Source organism: Sebastes umbrosus, chromosome 22, assembly GCF_015220745.1.
Source record: "Sebastes umbrosus isolate fSebUmb1 chromosome 22, fSebUmb1.pri, whole genome shotgun sequence".
Taxonomy (NCBI): Eukaryota; Metazoa; Chordata; class Actinopteri; order Perciformes; family Sebastidae; genus Sebastes; species Sebastes umbrosus.
Window position 1 is genome coordinate 19,834,888 of NC_051290.1, and position 26,585 is coordinate 19,861,472.

Here is a 26,585-nt window from a genome sequence, read left to right on the forward strand (position 1 = left end):
AGGGAGCTGAAGGAGTTCAAGGCTGACTTGCGGTCCGGCGTTTCGACGGGGACACTCATTAATGCAACAGGAGCCTCGGCTGCGAGTGTAAAGATATTTAGTCAATGTGGACAAGCGCAGGCAAATTAAATTGTTGACGTAAATGTGTGAAGACATTACATTCTCCCCTTATATTCAGCAAGATGAGGTAATGTGCTGGAATAAGTGCTGTTAATTTGCAGCATCGTGGTTCATTTACTGTTTTTTTTTTGGCTTAAAAGTCAGATTATTAAATGAGATGACAGCCTAGTGAGCAATAGAGAGAAACCAGCACAGACAGAGATGGTTGGGGGTATCCTCAGCCATGAATGAAAAAAAAAACAAACAATGGTCTTGTATTCTGCGTCCTCGGGCCGGATGCATTCCTCCACAGACAGCTCGGTATGGGTAGCAGCGGGTAGGGGCCTGTGCCAGGGCTACAGTAGGCTGCCAGGGCGGAGGCTGGCGGAGGGATCGTGCCAGTGGTGAACCTCAGACCACAACAGACGGCGCCACACACTCCATCCTCTCATCGACTCCAAACCAACCAACCGCTCGAGCTGCAGGCTGCCTCGCGGGCCACACACTGACGAGCGAGAGACACAGGCAGAGACAGAGGGAGAGTGGGAGAGAGCGGCGATGGGTGGTGAACTCCTTTTGTTCTGTAAACACCCGCCGCAGCCTCCCTTGAAACAATATCCCTCACCTTGACCGCAGTGAGAAAAACAACACCTCTCCCACTGTAAATCACTATGTGAGGAAACTGCTGAGTGTTATACTGGGCCGTAGAGAAGAGGAGAAAATGTTGACGGTTGTGAATTCGGCTTCGAGTTTACTGAGATTTCCTTGAGATGCTGAGCTCATCCGACTTTTGATGCATCAAAATGATTCTATTCAGCAACAAACGGCCTGCTTTTGGTGCTTTTAGCTATAAAACACTGTTGTATTACTGCTGTGAATTTACATATTTATATATAAATAGAGATTCATCCATACTTAGAAAATGCAGCTGCAGTGTACTTTCTTGAAAATGCCCCTACCTGCAGTCACTTTGGGAAGCAGCGACTTGTTAATCAGAGTGCTCAGCAGAAATGCCTGTGATGGTCAGACAGTTAACCTGTGAATAGGGAGCGCTTAATTTGATACACAGGGCCCTCTAAACGCAAAGCGTCAATAACAGTCAGTCAAGCTATTGTGCAATTAATTGCGCGCCTCTAGATGCGAGGACGGGGGAAAGACACGGCACTCGATCCGACAACACTGCTGACATTGAACTCCTTCTTTGCAGTGATTACAGGGTAACTGTCTCTCTTTGTTTTTTCTCTGTGTCCTCTGCAGTGCCCATCACCCACGGTGCTGCGGTAAACTTCTCCATGGCCGACATGCCCAGCCAACCCTACTATCATGACCTGAACTCCAGCGTGGGGCTGCACCGCTCCCTGTCCTCCCCTCCCGGCAGGTCAGTGGAAGTTACGGCAACAAAGCTTTATGGACAAAGTTGGAGGGACAAAAGACCTTCTATTATAACATCATAGCAGTGACGTTGTATATTATTTAGGGCTGTCAAAGTTAATGCGATAATAACGTGTTAACGCAAATTGGTTTTAACGCCACTAATTTCTTTAACGCATTAATGCAACTTGTGATTTTTAGGTTGTAGTTGGCTCTGTTTTAGAGTTAGAGTGAAGATGGCATCATATGAAACTAGAAAAACCTAAGGAATCCATTGGTACCAACCATGTCATATTGCTAGTAATGAAGGAGGTTAAATAACGCTCCAAACTTACGCTAAATTTTGGCGAGGAAAAACTGTCATGGCCATTTTCAAAGGGGTCCCTTGACCTCTGACCTCAAGATATGTGAATGTAAATGGGTTCTATGGGTATCCACGAGTCTCCCCTTTACAGACATGCCCACTTTATGATAATCACATGCAGTTTGGGGCAAGTCATAGTCAAGTCAGCACACTGACACACTGACAGCTGTTGTTGCCTGTTGGGCTGCAGTTTGCAGATTTGAACATATTTTTTATGTTTAATGCAGTACCTGTGAGGGTTTCTGGACAATATTTGTCATTGTTTTGTGTTGTTTATTGATTTCCAATAATAAATATATACATACATTTGCATAAAGCAGCATATTTGCCCACTCCCATGTTGATAAGAGTATTAAATACTTGACAAATCTCCCTTTAAGGTACATTTTGAACAGATAAAAAATGTGCGATTAATTTGGACTACGGACAATCATGCAATTAATTGCGATTAAATATTTAGTCAGTACAAAAGATAAACCTTCGGACGGAGTTGTCTTTATGCTAAGCTAAGCTAACCACCTCCTGACACTAACTTCCTATTTAGCGTACCGATATGAGTGTGAGGTATCAAACTTCTCGTGTAACTCTTGGCAACACAGCGAATAAGTGTATTTTCCAAAATGTCAAACTATGCCTCGAAGTAAACACAAGTTAATCTGCGGCAAACATCCACACCATCTGCCGCCGAATCAGAACAGACGCCATCTTTGCAATTTTGAAAGTCACGATACCAAAAATAACTAAACCATAAACCTCTCCATGTCCCACAGCAAAAGGCCCAAAACCGGCAGCATGGAGGAGAACATGGACACCAGCCCGACGGGACCCGACTTCTACTCGTCACCCAGCTCGCCAGCCAGCAGTCGGGCGAACTGGCACGACAGAGACGGAGGTGATTTTCCTGTTTTTTATTTGACCACCTTTATTTGCCTAAAGGAGGTTTGTCAGGCTTGGATGCACTTTGTCAGTAACACCCTCCGTCGCTTTCATACAGTAACACAGTAAACATTGAGAGTTGGGTAACGGCCCTTGCGGTGCGACCACAGTCTCGCGCTGCTCAGCGCCGCACGGCAGCATGTTGACAGAATTTAATGAGGGATAGGAGAGCATTACTCGTTTCGCCCTCATCGCATGCAAATAGATGTGATCAAAGGGAACACCTCACGTCGAGTTTTTTCGCAGCAGCTGAACTCTCTTTAACTCTCAGCCCTTGTCACAAGCTACTGTACATCAACACCACCGCCCGTTTCATTTCGGATGAACTGCATCTGGTTTCTCTGCTCATGAACCTGTTCAACCCTCTTAAAATACATACCATGACAGAGATAGCCGCAGGCAACCGCCCGTCATATATAAATGTTTAAACCCATTTGAACCGCCGTCTGAATGTAAATCTGTATTCTCTCGCACCTGTCGCTCACACAAAGGAAACATTGGATCCCACTATGCAGAGCGGCCGTTACGAGAACAAACTGTTCCAACTGAAATTCACAACTCGGTATCTGAAAAATAACAGCACTCTGGTTGTTTTCATCACTGAAAAACTTTATAATAAGAGTTTTACTTTCATACAAGTGCGAGGTGTGAGTGTTTCAAATTGTTATATGTATCATTAGATAGCGACAACACCTTCTTTTATAGAGAACTCCTTATTTCTAAACCTCATGTAGAGCTGTTAGACCTGCAGGGCAAAAGTGTCAGATGACTCCTCATCAGGAAGTCAGCCTATACATCTTGGCTGAACTTGAGAGGAATTCCCCATCAGTACAGTTTAAGGCACAGGTCTAGTTTGACGGGAATTAAGAAATAAAGCTCACCTAATGAGCTCATACATAGGGCTTACAGGATCTGGGGGGGGAAAAAAGAGAGTAAAGGTAGAGCTGTGTGTATCAGAGAAAAACAAGCTGTCCTGCTTGTTTCTGCGAACGAGAAAGAGAGAGAAAGCGAGATCCTCGCGGGACAGCTTGCATGTCTCATTACGTTGTCTCCTGGTGCAGAGCAGAGCCCGTCACCCTTTTAATTAAGGCCTCACTGTCCCGTGTTTCCGGATCATTCTCACTCTCTGCTGACTTCTCTCCACACTCTGCTGCCCACACTGCCCCTGGATTTTAGCAAAACAGATGTGGTAGGAAACGTTCTGTTGGACAAAATGATTTGATGAACCTTTTCCTCCTTGTTTTTTATTTTCTATCCAGTCCTCTTCTTTTTATTTCAATATAATAAGTAGGAAGGCTGAGAGAGGAAAACACCAGCTGACACACACACACACATCACTGGTGGGATTCAACCACAGCCCAATGTGGGTACACAAAAATGCAGCGTGTACCTTCGCACAAGGCCTGAGAGTATTGCTCTGCGTAAACTTAGACGCTTTGGGGCGAGGAGAAAGGGAAAGCGGTGGGTAGGAAACTCTCCAAAGACAGCCATTATTCTGTCAGGAGAGAATAAATGAGAAGTGGGGTGATATTAAACCCATATGAGGCCTCCCAAGTGCCAAGCGGTCATTTCTCGCACATGGTTGTCGTTCGGCAAAAACCTCGCCATGCAGAGGAAGAAATTCTCGCTTGTATTTTTCTCTGGGAAAGTACTGCACAATTTTTTTTAAAAATGTTTTAATTTAAAAGGTTCACATTCACAACTGGTTTAAATGCAAAAAAACTCTTTTATTTAAACTATTAAGTGGTAATTAATTTTGTCCAGTTTAATTTCCCGAGGCAGTCCAGTCGATTCCCTGAAGGATTTAATTAGCAGAAGGGAGGAAAATACCTCCGCCGCAGAAAATATTCCCTATTTATACATTAAGCATTGATATCAATCTTCTCTAAGGTATTTCTCCCTCTGACATAAAAATGAAAGCACTTAAGCCTGTATCCTCTTGCAACCTCACACTGGGAAATCCCCCTGAATTCCAGCCACCTTTTGTCGCTCTCTTTCTCCGGAGAAGAGTGATTCTTCCCGTCACTCGGGTGGATCCTTCCCTGTCGTGGGAGGGAGAAGGGCGGTCGATACTACGGGGCAGCGAGGGTTTATATCGCTTATTTTTTGGGGGGGAAAGAGATGGATGATTTGAAAGCTATACACCCAGAGAATCTGTGACAGAGCAGAAAAGCACTTGATGAATGTTCATAGAGGAAGCACAGGCAGACATAGGTTGTTGCCTCTCGCATCTATTTGTTATCACGCTCCCTTCAGACACCGTCTCTCACTGTGGAAAATTGAAAACCGCACAGCCGTGACAGCAGAACATTGCTCATGAGAAGTGTACAGCGGCAATAATGAGCAACTTGTGCGCATACTTTTTAGTTTACAGAGCAAATTTTCGAAACAAATTTTCTTCCGCTGAGCCTTCAGGATTATTCATGGGGAATTACAGTAGCTTGTGTAAGGCCGAGGCGAGCAGATGTGACAGTGTAATGTTCTAGTTAAGATTACGTGAGGGTCTTGAAATTCTCAAATCCCATTCTGAGCGACCGGCTGCTTTTACAACTGCGCATCAGATCACTGGATTTAGTTGTCTGCTCAGACACGACAAAAGCTGAATTTTCACAGGACTTCTATTTCTTCGGGGACGTCCAGTGATTTGTAACGATTCCACAGTGATTTTGACCCTTTTGCAGTGTCTGTAATTTTCCAAAACACATTTTCCATTGTACGCTGCATTCACTAAAGACAGGGTGCCCTTGGTAATACTAATCCCACGCAGATCAAATTCTGCTTCATTTCAGCTGTAATTCATTTTTGGCACTTAATTCCTTTCATTCGTGAGAAACGGAAACATTAATGGAAGCCGGAGGGGAAGGTTTTGATTAATTTTCAGCAACACATCGAGAGTTTATGCAAAAAATATATTATTTTTGTGCACCGGTGATGTCATTTTATTTCATTTTCCTGTAAAAAAAAAACACAAACACAGAAGCTGGGACAAATTTGTGTCTCCCATCTGTGCAAATATACCCAAAGAAACGATCAAAGACTTTTTAAGAGTTTGAATAACCACTAAAGGTGTGTAGGAAACGTTCTGACCTTGAGCGTACATTCATGTGTTTCTGTGTGCTTTTGTGTGTGTTTTTTCCCCACTAGCAGACATGTCCTCTCCCACCATGAAGAAGCCAGAGAAGCCGCTGTTCAGCCCCACCTCCCCGCAGGACTCCTCACCACGACTCAGCACTTTCCCTCAGCCTCATCACCCAGGCCTAACAGGTGTAGGACACAGTGGTGAGTCACCGGTGACTTTAACCTCCAGCTGGAGCTCTAATCGACTGTTTTTCTTCATAAACGCAGTCAAAAAATCTATGCCGATACTTCATTTAGCTCAGATCAATGACGATCGCTTTATCTTAACTCTGTCTTCATCTCCCTTCTGTCTGTCTCTCTCTGCAGTTATATCGACGAGGAGCCCCCCTCCACACTCGCCCCTGCAGTTCTCGGCCTCGTCTATCCTGCCCCCAGCGCCGTCGCCCTACTTCTCGCACACCACCATCCGCTACCCGCCCCACCTCAACCCAGCTGATCCCCTCAAGAGCTACGTGCCGTCATACGACCCGTCCAGCCCACAGAGCAGCCAGGTCAGTCTTTGAAGAAGCCGGTTTGTTGGCCAGAAGCAAGAGGCTGGCTTGGCAAGAGTTTCATGGCCTCAAGTCGTCCTTTTGTTATCTTGTTCTTGCTCTGTTCCCATCTGACCTGAGAGGAATACTAGCATGCATTTGTCATTATTTCATTACTGCATCATTGGACTATTTGCAAGTAGAGAAACATCACCCTGCTGCTTGTTTTTTTTCTTCTTTTATCTGAAACCTGCTCCTGGTCATTTATTATGTCATTAGAATGACTGCAGGAAAAAAAAAGTTTTTTTTTCTCAGTGCTTCTTTTCTCCACAAAATCTAAAAAAAATAATAATTTTATGAACCCAAAATTAAACATTTTAAGCCCTTAAGCTGACCACCATCTGTAATTACAGTAACCATAGAAAGAGTTAACTAATTAGACTAATTTACAGGCGAATTAAATCACAGTTAGATTAAACCACTCTTCATTTTGCGGGCAGCCCCCGACTGAACTTTTACGGACCACTTCACGTGACAGAGAGGCGTATATTTTCTGTTTGATATAACGCTCATGGCAAAGGTTATTATACTACGTTCTCTGCCTTATATTTGCAGTTGTGCTAAAAAACTCCAACCGAACGATCGCAGTCACACGTGACATACAAAACTGTATCAAGACGTTGTAGTAAATCAAATAGCTTCGGGCTCTTATATATTCTGGGTGTACACTGCAGCCAGTGTGTTGGAGAGAGAGCAGGCGTCTCTATAGATGAGAGAGCCGTGTGATATTTATGTGAGTTTTATATCCCCGCTGTTCTCACTGTAAACAAAGGCCTCGTAGACGGCTCCATCTCCAGAGCAGGGAGCGGGTTAGCGGGGTGGTGGTGGTGGTGGTGGTGGTGGGGGCTGTTACTCTAGAGAAAAACCGCGGGGAATGATAAAGGTTGTAAATATTTGCCGTTGCCGGGGCCCGGCTCTTGTGCAGAATTAACTGGCCCTCTGCTGGGGTGCTGGAGAAAGGAGAGAGAGAGAGGGGGGAGGTGGCGGCGGGCTAGCGAGGTGGGGTCCAGTAGGGAAGAGAGAACGCTGTTGGGGAAGGAGGGAGCAGGGAGGGAGGCTCAGCAAATAACACAGCGCTTATAATCCCGTGGACGAGTGCCAGAATGTTTTTATGCTTGCTTTAACGCAGATTATATTACACTCTAATTAAACATTCTATTCACATCGGAGGGAACCCTGTGGACACAATTCTTTTCCGAAAAGGCCTGTTTGAGTTTTGAACTCGGGGCGGCCCCGAAATGAACGCCCCAGACAGTCTCCAGCCGCCTGAAAGAGTAGCTCCCACTAGCTTCCTTTATTTCCTTCTCTCTATATATATAGTCTCTCTGTACTCGCACATTCACACCATTGTAACAGGTCACTCCGCAGCAGCTCTCTCAGTCTTTTCATGCCCGAGTCCTCCTAAATTCCATTTATGAGCGCCATTAAAATCATTGTTTAAAATCATGTAGGAAATCCATCGTCTCTGACTGAGGAGCTATTGTTGCTCGTGCCCCCACCCCCTTAGAGTTTTAGTAATAACTGTGACAACATAGCGACTGAAAGTACTAAAATCTAGTGAGCGGTCCAGTCACCTTTTGTTGTTGATTTTAGGTCTGTGAGGGAAAACAGAGCAGAAACACTCCCCCTCCTCCCAGAAACGAGGATAGGACATTAAGTTTGTTTAGTGTTAACCGTTTTGGAAAAGTGTAGTTTGTTACATGCTTGTGTTGTTTTATTGAGATCTGCCCAAGTGCACATTTACAAGCGAACAAGAGCTTGTAAACACAAGTCACTAGTGGACACATATTGGCTGTCCTCACAAAGAGTTTTAGGTTTTTGGTGACAGACAAAACGTTTAGCAAAGCATGATTGCCTAAATTCATCTTTTCGGTTTTGTTTTTCAAGCTTAAGTTAGTGGCAGATATTTATATTTGTCAATTTATGACCATCAAAATGTCAATTTTCGCGACTGTTCTCATCTTACCAGACAAACCAAAACAAAAGATGATAAACTCCAGAGATGGAGTAAACCACTCCGCACATGTTTGGCACGAAATCCCTTAAATGTAGACAAAACAAATCATTCTTTGAAACAAAGTGCTTGTGCTGAATTGTGTTTTTTGTTGTTGTTGTTGTTGTTGTTGTTGTCTGTAACACACATGCAGCCTAACAGCAGTGGTCAGGTGGGAAAGGTCCCGGGCCACTTCACCCCAGTTCTGGCCCCTTCCCCACACCACGGCGCCGTGCGACCAGTCTCGCTCTCCATGCCAGACACCAAGCCCATCACCACATCCACGGAAGGTGAGTCCCTACCAGCCAGTATAGATTACCACTACCCATCACCTACTGCACACCACCCTTGAATACTCGTCTACATCAATGCAGCAAGGTGACTGGAAATCAAGATGTAGACTTTAATTAGGGCTGTGTATCGGCAGGAATCTGGCGATACGATAAGTATCATGATACTTATATTGCGATACTCTATATTACGATTTTAAAATCTAATTTTAGGAAAACTGTCATTTAGAATAGGTAAAAATAACACATTTGTACTGCATGCAAACAACTGCATGGTTTTTGCCCCAAACTGCTTACAAAAAGTAAAGTGGGCACCTCTGTAAAGGGGAGACTCGTGGGTACCCAGAGAACCCATTTTCATTCACATATCTTGAGGTCAGAGGTCAAGGCACCCCTTTGAAAATCACCATGCCAGTTTTTCCTCACCAAAATGTAGCATAAATTTAGCCTCCTTTGCTACAAGCTAGTTTCATATGATGCCAGTATCTTCACTCTGGCTTTAAAACTGAATAGCGTCAGATTTTTAAGAGGTTAATTAAAAATTTATAGTGTTTTGGAGAACCGATACCGTATCACAACACACAATATCACAATACTCACGTGTATTTTCTTACACCCCTATCTTTAATTATATATGACATGTTCAAATTATAAACAAAACATTACAACAATACCAAAAGAGTATTTGTGAAAAATGATCCCATAATTGTTGACAAAATGTCCAAATGACTGAATGGGAGTGTGCCCAAAGTTGAACCCTGTGGGACTCCGCATGCACTTTTTTACTATTAGTTGTTTGTAACGTTGACAAATGACTGACTGTGGATCAGAGCAACAGCCTCCTGAAGTTCTAATTGTAATGCGAACATGTATTTGTGTTTTTGTTATGGCGTGTTACCCAGGCTACTCAGCCCCCGGCACCCCGACGGCTAACCGTTTTGTAGGCCTGAGCCCAAGAGATCCCGCCTTCCTCCACCAGCAACAGGTGAGACCTTCCAGCCCCTCCAGCACTCACCTGCTCCTCCTCTTATCCTTTCATTTTCTGTCCCCCCCATCTCCCCGCACATCAGATGTGAAATCCCCTGCCCTCTGCAAAAGCCTGTCGCACTCTGAATTGGATTTGCTGGAAGCATTAAACTGTCTTGTTAGATCAGAGCGTTTCTACATCAGATCGTAGGCTGAGGTCAAGCATAGCAGTCACTATTGGCATTAGCAGCATATCAAGTTTTTCAGACCTCAAGAGGATTGAGACTTTACACGGCTAAAGATAGCAGGATATAGTGATAATCAATTATTTTTTGCTGTAATATGATGCTTTTTTAGCATTATTAACATCCTTGAAAGTTCCTTAAATGACCCACAATTTAAAGGGGAACTCCACCTTAATTAAGAATACCAATATGTTATTTCCATGGCCTAGGAAAGTTCAATTAATATGTGTGAACATGAGTTGCTCTCTCTCAAAGCCAGAAACCAGAGAAGTAAGTCTCTATGACTTGTGATGTCATAGGGTATAAAGTCTGGAGCTGCTCCATAGACGATGAATGGGAGACTGATTTTGTGAACCCACAGAATGTTTGTTTCCTTTTTTATATCCAAATTAGGGATGCACCGATCCAACTTTTTCAGTCCTGATAGCAACACATCGGCCGATACCGAGTACCGAACCAGTGTTTAATTAATAAGCTGTATGCCTCACTGTGTGGAAGTGACTGGGATCATTCTTTTATGTGTAAGGCAACATCAGGCCTTACTTAAACACTGCCTTCCTAACTTCATAAAACAAGATGTAACAAATAAATCCATAGATATAGATTTACTGAATTATTATTTATTATTAAAATAATAAATCGTTAACCAGCAACTTGGTAAAAAATCTTCAAAATTAACAGGAAATACAATTCAAGTGTAAACCTTTTTAATGCAGCACCAAAATGGTCAAAACTGAAATAGGAATTAAAATTCCAGTATATAATGTGTATAGAATATGAACAAAATTGATTTGAATAGATCGGCCTCATTGTCACCAATGACTGATCCAGCTATTTGAGTCAGTATCGGACTAATATCCGATCTGGTATTGTATCTGTGCATCCGTAACCCAAATGAGCTTTATTCTATTGTAGTGCGCTCAGCACTAAAACAAAATGTTCCTATATACTTAGCACATTCCCCTAGTTGCTCTCAGTGTCATCTAGAACATTTCTCCCAATTCATTGTCTATGGAGCGGTTCCACACTTAATACCGTATGACATCACAAGTTTGAGTTTACACACTAGTTTTTTGATTAGGGAGAGAGTTGTTCATGTTTACTTATATTTTTTGGACTGTCTTAGACCATAGGAATAACATTTATGAATTTTGAAAATTGGCATATTTCCCCTTTAATATCCTCAGTATGTCCTTTAGCTGAATTTGAGCCGATTATATCAATTTATATAAAGCAAAAATATGAGTTTTTGAATTTTGAACAGTGTAGAATTCACCTCATGTCAGTAATCCAGGCAGCGCCAGTACGTTTTCTCTTGAATTTTAGTATTGATGAATACACAAGATGTCATTATGAGTGTGTTAGAGTTTAAATCCTACAGTCTAGAACAGAAAAGAGCATCTATTTCTCATGGTTCCTTTAAAGGAAGTCAGGAAATTCACTGTCACTGTGCGGTGACTACTCAGAAGATGGATGGGACATGTGGGTGTCTTTGAGAGTGTAATGTGCTCAGCTCTATTTCCCTCACACATTACTTTACAAACACACACACACACACACACACATACCACATGCAATCAGCACACTCGTTTACGGTACACAAGCTGAATATTTAGCGTTGGCGTCACGCGGTTGCCCCAGCAGCGGTCCTAGGGCAGATGTGGTCACCCCGTGTGTGTCTGTGTGTGTGGGTGTGTTTGTGTGCGTCTGCGAGGTTAGGAGTGTTGCGGTGTTGTCGGACGGGAGACAGCGCTCTCCCCCACCCCGTCTTATTGAAAGCGTTGGTCTCAGGCCAAGGCTTTTCCAACCACAACTAATTGAATGCATCTGCACGCGGCTACATAATGATCGCTGGGTTTCTCCTCAGCTCGTTTTTTTTAATTTTTTTTTTTATGTTTAGTAAAAATGACAAAGCTGGCCTCTGTTTCCTCTCTCTTTCTTTTCTCTCTCTCTCTGCCTTTGTTGCTCCCCATTTTTTTCAACCCCTAAAATAAAAAAATATATATATCAGTGGATGTTTGTCAGCAGTCATGGGATGCTTTTATTCCACTCGGGAGGAGGAGGAGAAGGAGGAGGAGAGGGAGGATTCACTTGGCTGATGTCGCGCAGTTTGTCTTCCACGTTTTCTCGGAGCCCTGCTACTTCTTTCAGTGAGGCACAAAGTGGTTACACATACGAGACAGCAGCGGTCTGAGCGGAGCTGCGTGAGCTGCTGAATCCAAAGCTTTGCCCCCAGAGGGCTAAATCAGCCTCATATATAAATATCCTCCAAAGAAAAACAGTATGATAATCTAATAAAAAATTGTTTTTTTTGGATAATTTCGCCCAAATTGAATTATCCTAAAACATACTTGTGTGATCCTGATGCACGACTTAAAGTATTTACACACATCAGCTCAGATTTCTTTGGACTCAGTTTAAAAAAGGGTAAAAAGACAGTGGCCTAAAATGCCATATCCAGTTGAATAAGTGCTCTTGTCGGCTTAAGGAACTCTAAACAGGCTTCTCATTGATTCATCATGCTTCTGCTTGTCACAGTTGTTTTTGTTTTCTGTGGTTTGGTTTAACGGGCCCGAGGTCTGGCCTCGCGAAGCGGGCCGACACCGAGCCAAGTCTCTCAGGACTAAACACTTCCACCGAATGCTCTGTCATTGTCCTCATGTGGTTGATGGGGATGTTTATTGGTCGGGAGCCACGAGGCTTTACCGACACTTTGAGTTGTTTTAGTTGTGAGCCATTTGTCGCTGGACTTGGTAGGAAAGGGAAACACGTCACCACCACATGTGGCTGGAGAGTTTTTGTCTGTGTGTGTGTGTGTGTGTGACGGATAGAGGCCGTGACTCGCGTCTATACCTCTGCTGCTGTCAGAGCTACTTTTGATTCTAAAGAGTTAGAAGGCAGTTTAATGTTTGGAAACACTGGTCTCATTGTGTTAATGTGTTAATTCAAAGCTATGAATGATAATTATATTATATCATTACTATGAAATAATAGTCATCTGATAACTTGGTAGTAAAGCTTAAAACAATTTACTTTTCAGAGCAGAGTTTTAAAATGTGGCACCACTAAAATAGAAAGTCCCCGGACACACACACACTCACACACACACACACACACACACAGACACAGTAGGCTTCAAAAACAAAACAACACCACCACACGCTCCCACACCTGCTCTGCGATTCCCAGGCAGCGAACGTGTGAAAACCCTCCATTCATCTCTCGCCTTGGTTAACCCCTCGAGGGAACGCCACCGTCGAGCATTCCGCGGGGAAAGATCCGCGATCAGATGTCATTTGGTATTATCTAAGGAAGGATCCTAATCCACAATCTGCCCGCATCTGTTTGCTAACGTTCCTCCCCGGCTCCGTCCCCCTTTTTTTTCTTCCCCACGCTGCCCGTGCCACTCTGATGTGCCGGTGCCAGCGGACAGATGGCGAGCCCCTCGAGGAGCGGTGGCACCGAGCGTCTGGCCCAACCCGCAGCATTCTCTCCGAGCTTTTGTCAGGCTGGAGAGCGCGGGAGCGGCGTGGGGGTTTAAGTCTACCCAACCTTCCCTGAATACAAACACAGTGGATGGAACAAGATGCATTGTTTCCTATTCAGTGTTATTTAGCACCTACTGATCAAGTAAAACTGTCACATAAAGATTCACCCTAAAAATTCTGTTTTCTTGCCACTACTTTGCATTCGTCGCAGAAAAAAACTGCATTTAAGCAGGAAACCATCGTTTCCTGATGCGTTCATCCAGGTGCTCGGAGGAGGAAAGAACACATTTCTTGACCGCCGCAAATGGCTTTGAATATTCAGCGTATGCGTATATATCTGATTAAATCCCCTCTTAAGAGCCTCTGCGAAAAAAAAAAAAACGTCTGCCGCCGCACGCAGAGTGCTAACAGTGCAGTTTTATCCCGATGCATTACTAAATGAATGTGTTGACCACAGGGCAAGGTTAGGTTGCTATTGGCAGGGATAGCTCTCAGCTGGATTGCCGACACGTGCGCTTGCATAATGCATGCAAAGGAGACACAGTTTGTGTGTGGCTTTTTTTTTTTTTGTTGCAGTAATTTGTAATCTGTATGTACGGTTGGCATGTCTTAAAGAGGAGGGGGGGGGGGTTAATGTGCGCGTGCATGTGTGTGTATGTGTGTGTGAGTGTGCTGTTTAACTTCATTGTAATTTTGACCCCTAATCAATAAAAACAGTTTAGCTAATGAAAAGAAAAGTCTGCATGCTTGAGGGCATGCGTACTCCTTCCATTGAATTTGAAAGTGCACTCACAGAGAAGCAGTGATTATCGACAGGGCGCATGCATCCAGTGGATTGCATGGCTTCATCAGCTAACAAAAAAAAAAATAACCGCTCACAGATGAACTACCAAAATGATGCACACTCACTTGTGACTAACTAACTTTTTACTTCCAGGTTAGCCGTCACCACTAACTGTGATTGCATGCCTTTTTTTTTCTTTCTGTCTGTTATTTCCCCCCAGCACATATTCAATTCCATTCATTTTTTTTTTGTTGTACATTGTCAGGACTCATTTTGGAGTCGTTTTTTTTTTTTTTGTATTCCTGCTGCTCCTGCTCCAGGCTCTTCTGCATGCATTTGTGTACACAGTGTTGAGTTGTAGTGTAACCTGAAGTGGAAGTTGTCTTGGCCCCAGTGATCTGACCGCTAGGTTTCAATTGACAGCTGAGGAAGTGTGACTGGAGCGTGACTCAAAACGGCAGGCATTATGGCCCCAGTGCCACTGACGACACTTTGGGGATTACTTGGCAAAGGTAACCTTTTCATTCTTTCATGCCGTCTCTCTCTCTCACACACACACACACAATGACACAAACAGACTTCCATAAATAACACCATATAATAAATGATTTTCTTGATTTTCTTACGTTTTCGACATTATGTCACATATAAATTCACATATAAATCTAATTTATCTGATCTGTTTGTTCAATTTTTTATTTTTTTTGCTCTCTATATGAGCTGTACTTTAGGATTGTTTCCTGTATCCTGCAACAGATTATTCCAGCTATTAGTTCCCCCCCAGAATAATTTGCATTTCTGTTTATTTTTGTATGAATTTGTCGAACTTTATTTATTTCCACATTCAATCCAGGTTTTGAAGCGTAGCCTTCCTCTTGGATTCATGCCCAACAAAAACAAAATGTCCTCGTTTCATAACACCAACTTTTGATGAAGCTAATTAGAACAAATGAAGTCCAACCATGTAGAATAACAGAAGTCATTTCAGGTCAGCTTTTTTGTAGCCACGTGAGGATGTTTTACTTTCCACGTTTTTTAACAAGCTTAGCTTTGTTTGACTTTATGCTGAAGTCATGCTTTACTCTCGTTAACTTAAAGTTACAGAAAAGTCCGCCCTGCCCCCCCTTCATCCCCTCCATACTGTATCTCTCCCCCTCCGGGGGGAAAAACCTGAACCATTTCACCGTGGCAGAGCGAGCAAGCTGAGCTAAGCTTTTTCCTGTTACGTCTCCCTTTTCCCCTTTTCCATGGTAGATCATCTGTGTGAGTGTGTGTGTGTGTGTGTGTGTGTGTGCAGCTCATTTTGTGCCCGCTGAAGTAACAAACTCTTTTACAAACACACATGCACACAGCAGCAGAACCCCCTTCAATAGGCCTCCTAATAGGCCAGTGGAGGTAGCAGAGAAAATGTCCCCTGCAGCAGCAGCAGTGCGAGGTCTCTTATTTTACTCCTCCTCTCTCCGTACAGTAATGAGCGCAGATAAAATAGATCCCAACTGAATTTACTTCATTCCGTTACAAAGACGGGATGTTAATTCTATTCTGTTTTCTTTTTCCCCCTCCCTCTTTGATGGATTATTCACGTAAAACCATTCAAACATATAGATGGAATCGGCCGGATTTCTCTTTTATCTCGCTTGCCCTTTAAACGGAGCGCTCCGCAATGCCTCTTCAGTGCTGGCCCCCAAATTAAAACGCTGCCAGACTCGCATGTTGCCATTGTGCAGGAAATGGGTCAGCAATCCATTAAGATGCCATTAGATAATCTAATTTAGGGAGCTAATCCTTAAACGAAGCACGCTGTATGCCCGGGCTGTGCTTGCAGGGAGTAGAATTAGTGAGGTTTGGGAGCTCCGACAGGGCAAGGGGAGGCCATCTTGAAGGTTACCTGAGGAAATACAAGCAATCGAGGTCAGATTTTCTTTTTTTGTTGTCCAGAGCTGCTCGGAGTGCAGGAACATAAAACTTGAATGGAGACAAGTTATATAGGAATAGTGGCATTTTAAAATTTTGGCAGGTCCTGATTGCAGCGAAAGGGAACTTCTTGACAAATTGGAACAACATTATCCAGAATTCCTGTAATGTGGTGCCAAAAAACTGCATCTTCAACATGGCCTGTATGTGATTGCATCATACCAGATGTGAAGCAAAATATCAATCACTGAAGAGTCTGACTTTCTTTGGATGGAGCCCTCACTTGCTGCTTTTTAGGACACATTCAAAGTAATGAAAAAGGCGAATCTGCAAGTCTCAATTAGAAGTGATTGGAGGATTTCAGCCCCCCCACCCACACACTTTGTGATTTAGCCTGATAGCAGAGGAGTTCTTTACATAAAAAAACCTGCCCAGTGCAGCTTTAGGTTATGGGATGCAGATAGGGACTGACAGCCATCGATTCTAACAAGATTAAAACCGATCTGCCGGTTTAGTGCGCACAAAGGCCCGCGAGTCCGCTTTTGTAGCTGTGTGGTCCCCCCCTAATGTAAGCCATTACCTGAGAGGAGTCTCATAAGGACAGAGAGGAACACAGAGAGAGGGAAGGAGGGAGGAAGAAAGAAAGAAAGAAAGAAAGAAAGAATGAAAGAAAGAAAGAAAGAAAGAGAACGGGAAAAAGAGAACGCTGCTGCAGCCCTTGGCCACTCTGTGCGCTCTTTGTTCAGCAAGGTAGGAAAAACTTAATCCCCCCTTTCCTGTCCGATGATTTTTGGCAGGGTGAAAGAGGGAAGGAGGGAGGGAAGAAAGCAGGAGAGAGAGGATAGCATGAGGACGGGCTGGACAGGGAAGAAAAAACTGCTAGAGAGGATTAGCCTTGAGGTTGTTTTTAACTCTTTGGACACTCAAACACAATCTAAAACTTTTTTTATTTTGAAAACATCTTCTCTTTCTTTCTTTAAATCTTTATTAAAAGACTCTTTTAGGCCACGAGGTGAATTGAATTTGCACTTTTATTGTTTCAAGTGAAAGAGCAGTGATTTGTATAAAATGCAGACTGGTTGATCATCTTTTCATGAACGCAGACGATGTTGTCTAATAGTGAAGCTCCACAAAGACGTGTTCCACTTATACAAACCAGCATCTTCAGACCTTTTTTTTTTTCTTTTGAAAACTCCTCCTTGTCATTCATCTTCTTCCCAAACATTTCTTCCTTTTTCCACATTTTTTCCTCACTTTCTTTCACCCCCCTGCTCTTCTTCATCCATTTTGACCCATTCAGGTTTAATCCACTGCCGTACTTCACTTCAGCACGTCGTAAAAAGTTAGTTACTGGTGAATCGGGTAGGAAATGTGCGACGCAGGTATTCTCAGACTTAGCGGGGGTGATGGGAGAGGTGGGAGGGTGTTAGATGAGTGCACACTGGGGGCCTGTGGGGGTGGTAGAAGGGGGCGGTGGTGGTGGGGGGGCTAATTATCTGACATCTACGTAGTGCAGCACCCCACGGGAACAACATGCTGTTTGTTCCCGCTCGCGTTTTCAGTTAGCACCGTTGCTCCCCAGGAACAATCACTGTGTTGTTTTGCCATTAGCGTGAGATGAATAGGGATGGGACAGCTTTGTGTAGGGACCCCCCCTTCCACTTTCTACCCACACCCCCACCACCCTCCTCCACCGCCACCACCAATCACACTCTCATGCTTTTCTATACTGCCGTCAATGCAGAGAAGAGGGCCTGCGTCACGGGCCCTCTCACATGGTGCCCTTCACTGGGAATCAAGTGGCATCACCTCAGCTTAGATTAACGAGCTAGTGCTGCCATTTTTCTTTTTGTTTACCCCTTCTTCTGTCTGAACAAAACAAAAATAAAGACCTTGAACCTTGATGACTGTCAGCAGAGCAGTGACGCCGTTCGTTAGCGGAGCGGCGTTTCAGGATAATTGAAGGAAAGAATCTGATTTTGACTGCACAAACAAGTTAATGGCATGTGACTAATCTCTCCGTCTCTCTCTCTCTCTCTCTGTGTCTCCTCTCTCCCTCTCTACAGTCCTGGTACCTGGGCGAGCTTAGTTCCATTCCAAGTGTCGAACGGGACTCCGATTCTGCCAACAAATGTCCACCAGAACTACAGCATAAACATCATTGGTGAGCCCCTGGTCCCCGCTGAGACGGGGAACTGAACACACACAAGAGGCCGGATGACCCCCCCAGAACGGTGGATGCGTGGGTGGGGGTGTTGGTGGTGCACAGCTAGCACTAAAGGTGTCCGCAGCCATGGATGAAACCAGCAAGCAGCACGAGCTGCACAATCGTCCCCCCCCCCCCTCTCTCTCTCCTCCCAATCTCCCCACCCCCCCCGTCCCTTCCCATGAAGGACACTGGCCGTGAAGTGAAGAGTTCGGAGGGAAGAAAAAAGAAAACGCTTCAGGTCTGCTGTCTCCTCGCCCCCCCGCCCAGCCCACACACCCACCACCCACCAGTCAGTCGTTGTGTTTGCAGAACTTTTCAATCCATTCAAATACTGTGATGTATAGATGCCTTAATGTTTTATTGCATGACACTCTAGTCTCTTAGCGGCAATTCCTACTATTTTTCCATGTTGGGGGAAGATGTAAAATCTCGATTTACACACAAGCGAAGAGGTCTGCGTACCGACAACCTCTGCCTGGTGGATGGCTCCGAGACTCTAAGCTCTCCGATCAGACCTCTTGAAAAGAGGCTTTCCCACGTCAAACGATTCACTGTGTACACCATAGGAACAAAACAGAAAAAAAAGTTGTGAATTCAGAGTGTTTTCTTCTTCCGTTTTGATTTCAGTTTACTGTGATACGACTCTTTGTTCAGAGAATGTGTTGACTTTGTTTATTCTTTACTGCTACTTACTTCAAGAATTAACGCTTAACGGTAAGAGTTGAGAACTCTTGATGCGGTTTTGAAAAAAAAACACTAAATGTTCGGCTTGAGATTGGACCCCTCACTAAAAGAATTTGCAACTCCTTTACAAAAGGATTTTTTGAGAAAAAAAATGACGGAGAATAAGAAAATCGCGATAGAGGCAAGTGCAATTGAATTTTTGAAGGGAAGCTATCAGTCTGTCAGCCCTAAGACTCTAAAGGAAGGGGGATAAATATTAAATGGATTTATGGGTAAAAATGTTTAAGGAAACATTTGAATTTGATTTCGGTCACATATCCGTCTTCTCACAGGAGAAAAACATCACGCGTGGGAGGCAGTTGAAGGCAAGCACTAAGCTACCTGTGCAGCGCTGAGCAACACCAGCACTTCTTTTGAGCCCTTCCCATCATTATGGGGAGTTTTTTTTATTTATTTTGGGGGAAAAAATAACATAAGTAAAGAAAAGAGACACACATAGTGTGTAAAAATGTCATTTCATGTTTTTTAAAAAATGTTCACGATAAGATCAAGAACATATGCATTTGGCCATCAGCTTCTAAAGCTTATGTTTACAAAAAAAAAAATATATGGAATGCAAAGTGTTAATCCATGGAAATGTACAATTCATGCAAATGTACAGTAGGCTTATGTGTAAAGCTACAGTTTGTGCAAGGTTAACTCTACAGTGGAAGAGGTTGAAAACTGAAATTATGAATCCAGGTGGTGGCAAATCCCTGAAATCTAGAATTGTGCACGGCATGTTCACAGCCATTGCCTCTCCAGCCCAGACATATTTATACAAGGAAAATCTCTCCAGTACTCTTAATTTGCACGATGACATATAGTCCACATTACGTGCCTTGCCTTTGAATATAGAGACATCACTACACTTGTTTTTGCTGCATTTATCATTATAGAAAAAAAATTAACATTTTTATGATAAGAATTGTTTTGTACTCTGAATGAAATTGTTGATTTTTAACTTCATGTACTACTCTATCTCACAGTTACATTGCATATCAAGGCTGTGTATAGTTGCCGTTTTAAAGTTTGTAATCAACCAGCATTTTTTTTTTTTTCTCTCAGTATTTTGGTGGTTTTTCTAATAACCTGTCATCTTTTTGTTTTCCTTATTTTTTTGTTTTCAATGCTCATTTTTGTTCATCTTCCAATTACTATTGTGGAGGGTGGAATTCAGAATTATGAAAATTATGCAATACCAAGTTTTGCCTATGTAGGTAGTGCTTATAGATGCGTCAATTATTAGAGGCTAGTTTGGAGATAGACAATATTGTAATGCATTTATTTTGTTGATATCGTTGTTTGTCGTTGTTGTTGTTGTTGATGATGTTGTTGTTGTTGTGGGTGTTTTCCTTTTTTATTGACCAAAGTGGGGACTGCTTTCTATGCAGTGTATGACAAGGTCTTTTTTTTTTTTTCTTTCTTTAGCATATAGGCCTACCGAATGACGGTGTGTTCCAGTGTATTTTGAATTCGGGAGTTTTAGGGGGGAGGGGCGGTATTTTTCTAGAAGTACTTATAAAAACAAAATGCACCCTTGGTCTTTCTACGGCTGCAAAGTCACTGATTGGTCTACTGTGACTCTTACTTTCAACTTTCCACCTGGGGTGCTAGCATGTGACCTTGAAGGAGCTCATTTTTTTTCACAGGAGAGACGGCTTGACTTGAGTATGACAATCACTTTAAGAAATCATTTTGCGTAGAACCCCATTCTCTCGTAGATCCCTTGAAGACGCCGTCGCGCGCTCGTATCGAACGCTACGCCGTACTATTCGAGACGTCACCGAATGCAATTCCCAAGTAGATGCCTTAAACACATCAGTGAAGTGGCCTGTGACCTGCGCAACAATCACACACCGACTAATGCTCGTGAGACCTGTCCAAATCAGTTCCAGACAGGCTCAAGCAAGCCTTTAGAAAGTATTTTATAAGTAGTAGATTTGTATAAATGTATATACGATATGCACATATGTCAATTCCTGAGATACTTCCCCAGCCCAGTAGAGTATGTCGAAGTAAATATTTCAATAATGGTGTTTTCTAACTCCATGTCCAGCGGCCCAGTAGAATAGAATCCACTAGAAGAAAAATATAGCACTTAACTAGCACATAGGCAATCGTCTTCGCTCCCCGTACAGTGTTTTGAACCGAGTCTTAAACTAAATCTCTCAGGCGTATTACAGGGCATTATTTATATCAATCATTATCTTACCATTTTTAATGTAAAAAAGTCTCACAGAGAGAGCAGCGCCTCCGATGCTGCTACGACACCTTTTGCACTCTTTCCCTACAATCGTGAAAGATCCCCTCGGAGAGACAGTACTACCGTGGGCTCTCCGCCAGTAGTAAGCAGAGGGCTAAGAAGCAGAAAACGTTTTTAAAATAATCCTCAAGTCAAGCTCAATCTCTCCGTCTTCACCCAGATTTCTTATGCAGAAAATTTTTTAAAAAGTCACCCCGTTCTATGTGCACTGTTCTGTCTTTTTTTGTTGTTTTATTCTTTTAAAAGAAAAACTATAAGTGCTTTGCAGCCTTTGGCCATTGGAGACCCCACTGACGTGCATTGTCCCCAAGTGTGTTTGTGAGTGTGTGTGAGATAAAAATGTGTCAGGGTCACTGTGCTGTTGGTGTTTATTTGAATAGGAGACTGTACATAAAGGTAAATATCCTGATTGCGTCGATAGCAGTAGTCTGTGGGGTTGAACTCTGCTTTGGCAGCTTGAGTGTTAGTGTGCATGCGCGCGTGTGTGTGACTTGTGAGCTGGGTGTGTGATCGAGTGCCTCTGACACTACACAATGAGAGAAGATGAGGGTCTTTCTATTGAAAAAAAAAAAAAAGCCTGCCGTAGGACAGGAGTTTGTACACTGTAAACTTTCTCGAGAGTTCTCCTCTTAAAGCCCTTATTTGTAAATCTTCAATTCTAGGGGAAAATAAGTCAATTCCATTTTAGGGAAAAAAAATAATTTTGTTTTGGAGGCTGGATTTGAGTTAGAACTCTCCAGGTTTCCCCGATTAGTAGAATCTAAAGTGTTTTCATTGGTTGTATTCCTGTATGTAAAGTCAAAAAAGAGGGGGGAAATATTCTATACAGATCCATAAATATAAAAAAAACAACAATGAAGGCTTTTTTTATTATTAATATTATTATTTCTGATCTTGGTTAGTGCTTAGATATTTCCATTTGGGAAACACTTCATGAATATTTGAATTGTTGTTCTTTCATTAGTGTGGCCATAGCGAGTGTGATGTGATTTATCTCATTTTTTTGCAAATGGGTGTGAATTCTTGTCCAACAAGATCTTGGTGTGAGTGTGTTTCTTGTAGCAGCTGGGAGGTGGCTTCACTTAACCAGTAGAAAAATGGCCCCAGATTGCACCTGACCTTAAGCGAGAAGCAGGGTAAAAATCTGCAGTGACAAACGTCCTCGATGAATCTATCAGATAGTTTTTATTTTGTTTCTTTTCAGAGGAAATGTTGCAAGACGACATAGATCGGATTCGGCCGGCCAATGTTAAGCCGTATGCAGACGATACTCTAAAATATCTCTCTAAAGATCAGTACCAACATCTAGGCATCACTCATTTTGCACATTCCACATGCTGTCTATGCCTGATGTGAGGTAGAAAAACACTTCATTCACACTACAAACAAACATTACATTAACTGCAGGTGCTTCAGAATAGGGTACTGTACCTTCCAGCTGACAATAGCTAGTGTATTTGGGCATGGTTACGTATTTCTATTGCTACGCAGGGTGTGAATGTAGCCTGTCAAAACGCTCTTTACGAAATTTGAATCAGTGTTCCACCCATCAGAAAGAGCCGTATTCAAGGCAGACTTTGACACTCACAACGACCTTATTTTAGAAAGTATTATGCCATTGATCGCCGCGATCATCGAGAAACAGGACAACTTTATGCAAGGAGGACCTGTGGCACTCATGCAATATGTGTGATTTTCCTTTTTAACTGAATGTCACGCACTCTGTAGGGACTGAGAGGGCGTATACATGCAGAATTATAGGAAAGCATTAATTAATACTTCATTTTTCATCCTACATGAGCAATACACACCTTCCATACGCTGGCTAGCTGCTAGTCACTTGGCATCAGGTTGTTATAAAACATGAAAACCAGCATTTTTACAGGATGTAACATTCACCAAAAGAAGACAAAAAGATAGCAATGCAGTGCCTGTTCAAGCTGTCCAAGTGTCTATTGTATATAATTGTAAAATGTGATAGACTTACTTTCATATGTGACAAGAAAAACACCATCACACAGAACAGAATGTGGCAAACTCATCTAGAAATATGCTCTTTATTACTTCTTTGATGTTTTTTTTTTTTTGGTTGCGATTTATTAATTATGTCTGCACACAATGCCCACATCAAGCAAAATTTGAGAGGAAATGTTCATTCTTCTTTTTTCTTTCTTTTATTTTCGGGAGGGGGACTGGGGCGGGGGGGGGTCAGTGCTACATTAAGAGCAGTGAAAGGTTGAAATAATGTCTTTTCTTAAGATTACTCACCAGTTTTCTCTGCAGGGCTGATTTATTTTTGGGTCTTGTGGCACTTTTACGTCCCTCTGCGCACACATTTCTACTTCGTGAATCATGGTGGAATTATATATAACGAACAACAACAACAACACCAACAAAACAATATGTAAACAGTCTCCAGTAGTGATCGTAGTAACACTGCAAGTGTGTGCAAAGGTCTATGTATGTATCTGAATGTACGTTTTAGAGGACTTTTTGGAAACCTTTTTTTGTTTTTTATCTTTTCATTGACAGTTTAGGAGCCACAGGTGTCCATTGTGAACTGTATAGCGAAGGCCTTGATATCCCTTCTTTTTATTGATTTTAGAAACGCCGAGCATTAGGCGATGCCTTCAAGCTGGTTACATTTGGTGCAGGGGCTAAAATTGCCACAAGATTAAAATCAGTGTAAATAAAGGCTCAACTTTTTGTGATTGTTACTGTTATATCCAGCCTATACTGCTAGCAGCTGTTTTTACTGCAGTCAATTACTGGAAGTGGATATATTTCCTATGCAAAACTGTTTAAACAATAAAATGAGCTATGCTACAAAAAGGACTTTTATGTTATGGCTCTTTCTTGTGTTTGTTTTATTACATTTGATTTTGAATGATTGCGATTTGAGACCTAAATATAAAAGTTCCTGTTTGAGGTCCGACATCAAGTTCAGTCTAAACGGACACATTTCTGTATTCAAGCCAGTTGGCTGGACATTGCGGGGAAATGCAAAAAGCAAAACATTGAATTGTTCTTTGTAATTTAGGGACTGTATGAAAATTATTAGGGTGGAGCGATGGTGAGGGAAAGGGGCGGATTATTTTTCTTTTTCCTTATCCGATTCATTCGTCCCTTGTGAGATTTATCGTAGAATAAATACAATAAAACAAATAATAGTAACATCACAGAGGTGGCTTTTTTGAGTTTTGATATTTTGCGCTGCGCTCTTTGGAAGCGCAACACACTCTGCATTGTGACTCATACATCATGTAATTGATTTGACTATATCAGGCTATTATCAACTGATATCATTCATATTTAGTTTTATTAAGTGGAATTCGTGGGTTTGGGAAAGTACTGTGGTACTGTGGACGCCACAGAGCTGCCACTTGTGCTGTTCAATTCATGGCTGAACTAAATGTTTACTTAGCATCTCTTTCTTCAAAATAAAGTCTAGCTATGACATATTCACAGTGTTATATTTCCCATAAATGCATTACTTTGAGAAGTTTTTTCGAAGTCAAGAGAAGAGTTTGAAGAAATATTAGTAACGCTAGGGAAGGTCTTGCTTTTTTCTTTCAAAGTTCAACCCAATAATTTCCGTACAGTGCCTAAAACAGATGAGGGGAACTGACTATCTGTATTTAAGTGCAACCCTCAGGATCACCCTACCCAGGAAGGTCTGGCTGAGAGAGCGAAACAAGGTGAGTAATTGCTGCAGAGGTGGAATAAGGACAGTGCCAAATCGGAGGAACTACGACTATTTGACTTTAAGTATTAAACTAATTGGATTTCGTTGATTCTCAGAAGTGTGTCTGTGACAGTTTTCCCTGAAAGCAAACAGTGGTTTTCATGTCCTGGAGCGATCCCATGACCCTACATACCCGTGCTCTACCGTGGTATTACTCCAGCTAATCTACTGTAATACCCCAATCCCTGAGGAATGGGAGACAGACTACAGTGTTTGGACCACAGCAGTCTGCTGGGACCTCGGAGGGTCATGCAAGGTAACCATCCATCTGGGTCACTGTGTCAAGTACACCAAGCTCTGATCTAGTAAGCCTTTCTAATGGGATTGAGGACATTGAAGGAGGCAAAAGTCGGGCTAAAGCGCCAATTAAGTCTCATTACGGGCCTGTGTGATGGGCTCAGGGCTCAGCTAGACACTTGATGACAACAACAACGGTGCCCACAAGACTGGGCGCACTGTCCGAAGCAGGGGCGCCCTCCTAATGGCCGTTTGAGGCACTGCATGCTGCACACCAATCACAGAAAAGCCCACCTGGCCTCGGGCACAAACCAGAGTTCATTTGGCTATCATTAAAGAGGACCAACAATGTGGCACGCTGATATAAAATTACCCGATCTATAATGGTAATCATCATGCCATTTATCAAAATTGGCCAGTTGAGTCAACATCTGGCTTCAATAGGGGGCTCTAGTCGGTGAGGGTCTTGGCAGCGTCTTGTACCCTACATATTTTCCACTCTCTTTTATCAAGGCCTGCTGTCAGTGATTTGACGAAGCTAAATAGATGATGATTTGGCCCTATTATGTTTCGCAGGGCTCAAGCGAAGGGGATTTGTTGATTGCCTTTGTGTTTGTCCAGTATTTTTTCTTTCCTTCTATACCCTCATGGATCCAGGAGAGGTAACGGCGCCTTGTGGTTCTCCGGCGTGCGTCTGACTGTGTACCAAAAGAGAGGATGGAGAGAGGGGAAAAGCACAGCGAGTACTCTCACACAACCCTGTGAGTGCAGAGGCTGGCCTGGGCTTTTGGACGCCAGCCAATGCCAGCACAAAGAACTCTGTCACATCCCCAAGTTTTATGGGAGGAATATAATATTCATCTTGTGTGCTGTTGGAATAAGGTAATGAATTTATCTGATCCTTTCGTCTTTTTTGGCATCAAAGTATGAGTGTAATGCACTTTATCTAGCAGGAAGTCATTAAGGCAGAATTTGTGCAGATTTTTCATTGGTTTATGACTAAGGGAAAGATTTGCATTAGTGTTTGGTGCAGACAATGTAGAGCTCATGATTTCAATACAAAAAGGAAACAGCCTAAATAATAGCCTATTGACTTGTTTGAAATCTCATATTTCTCTCTTTGAAAATCCACGAGGGAAGATGTTTCAGTAACCAGTACTCCACTTAAAGCAGCAGTGGGTAGAATTGGAGCAAATATGATTTTTATAAAACGGTCACTATATCCTGACAGTAGTGCAAGAGACAGGTAATCTGAAAAAAATCATGTGCCTCTGTGTCCTCCAGTGC

The 26,585-nt window shown here is 42.7% G+C and overlaps 2 protein-coding genes across 15 annotated transcripts in view; both read left to right on the top strand.

Annotated features, from left to right (window-relative positions):
• LOC119481204 (nuclear factor 1 B-type-like) overlaps positions 1–24,151 on the top strand; it is a 69,390-nt gene extending 45,239 nt beyond the window's left edge. For 3 of the 12 annotated variants that reach the window (XM_037757939.1, XM_037757943.1, XM_037757937.1), the window contains 8 exons: positions 1,357–1,477; positions 2,605–2,726; positions 5,915–6,049; positions 6,215–6,399; positions 8,586–8,721; positions 9,606–9,706; positions 14,628–14,716; positions 18,185–24,151. In XM_037757939.1, coding sequence (XP_037613867.1) covers positions 1,357–1,477; positions 2,605–2,726; positions 5,915–6,049; positions 6,215–6,399; positions 8,586–8,721; positions 9,606–9,706; positions 14,628–14,716; positions 18,185–18,317 — 1,022 coding nt within the window. In that variant the 3' untranslated portion in view covers positions 18,318–24,151. The remainder of the gene's footprint in view (positions 1–1,356; positions 1,478–2,604; positions 2,727–5,914; positions 6,050–6,214; positions 6,400–8,585; positions 8,722–9,605; positions 9,707–14,627; positions 14,717–18,184) is intronic. The other 9 variants (XM_037757940.1, XM_037757944.1, XM_037757938.1 and 6 more) reach the window with 7 other exon arrangements.
• Positions 1–26,585, top strand: part of LOC119481208 (serine/threonine-protein kinase pim-1-like) — a 1,020,488-nt gene that overhangs the window by 119,455 nt on the left and 874,448 nt on the right. The gene's annotated exons all lie outside the window — the stretch shown is intronic.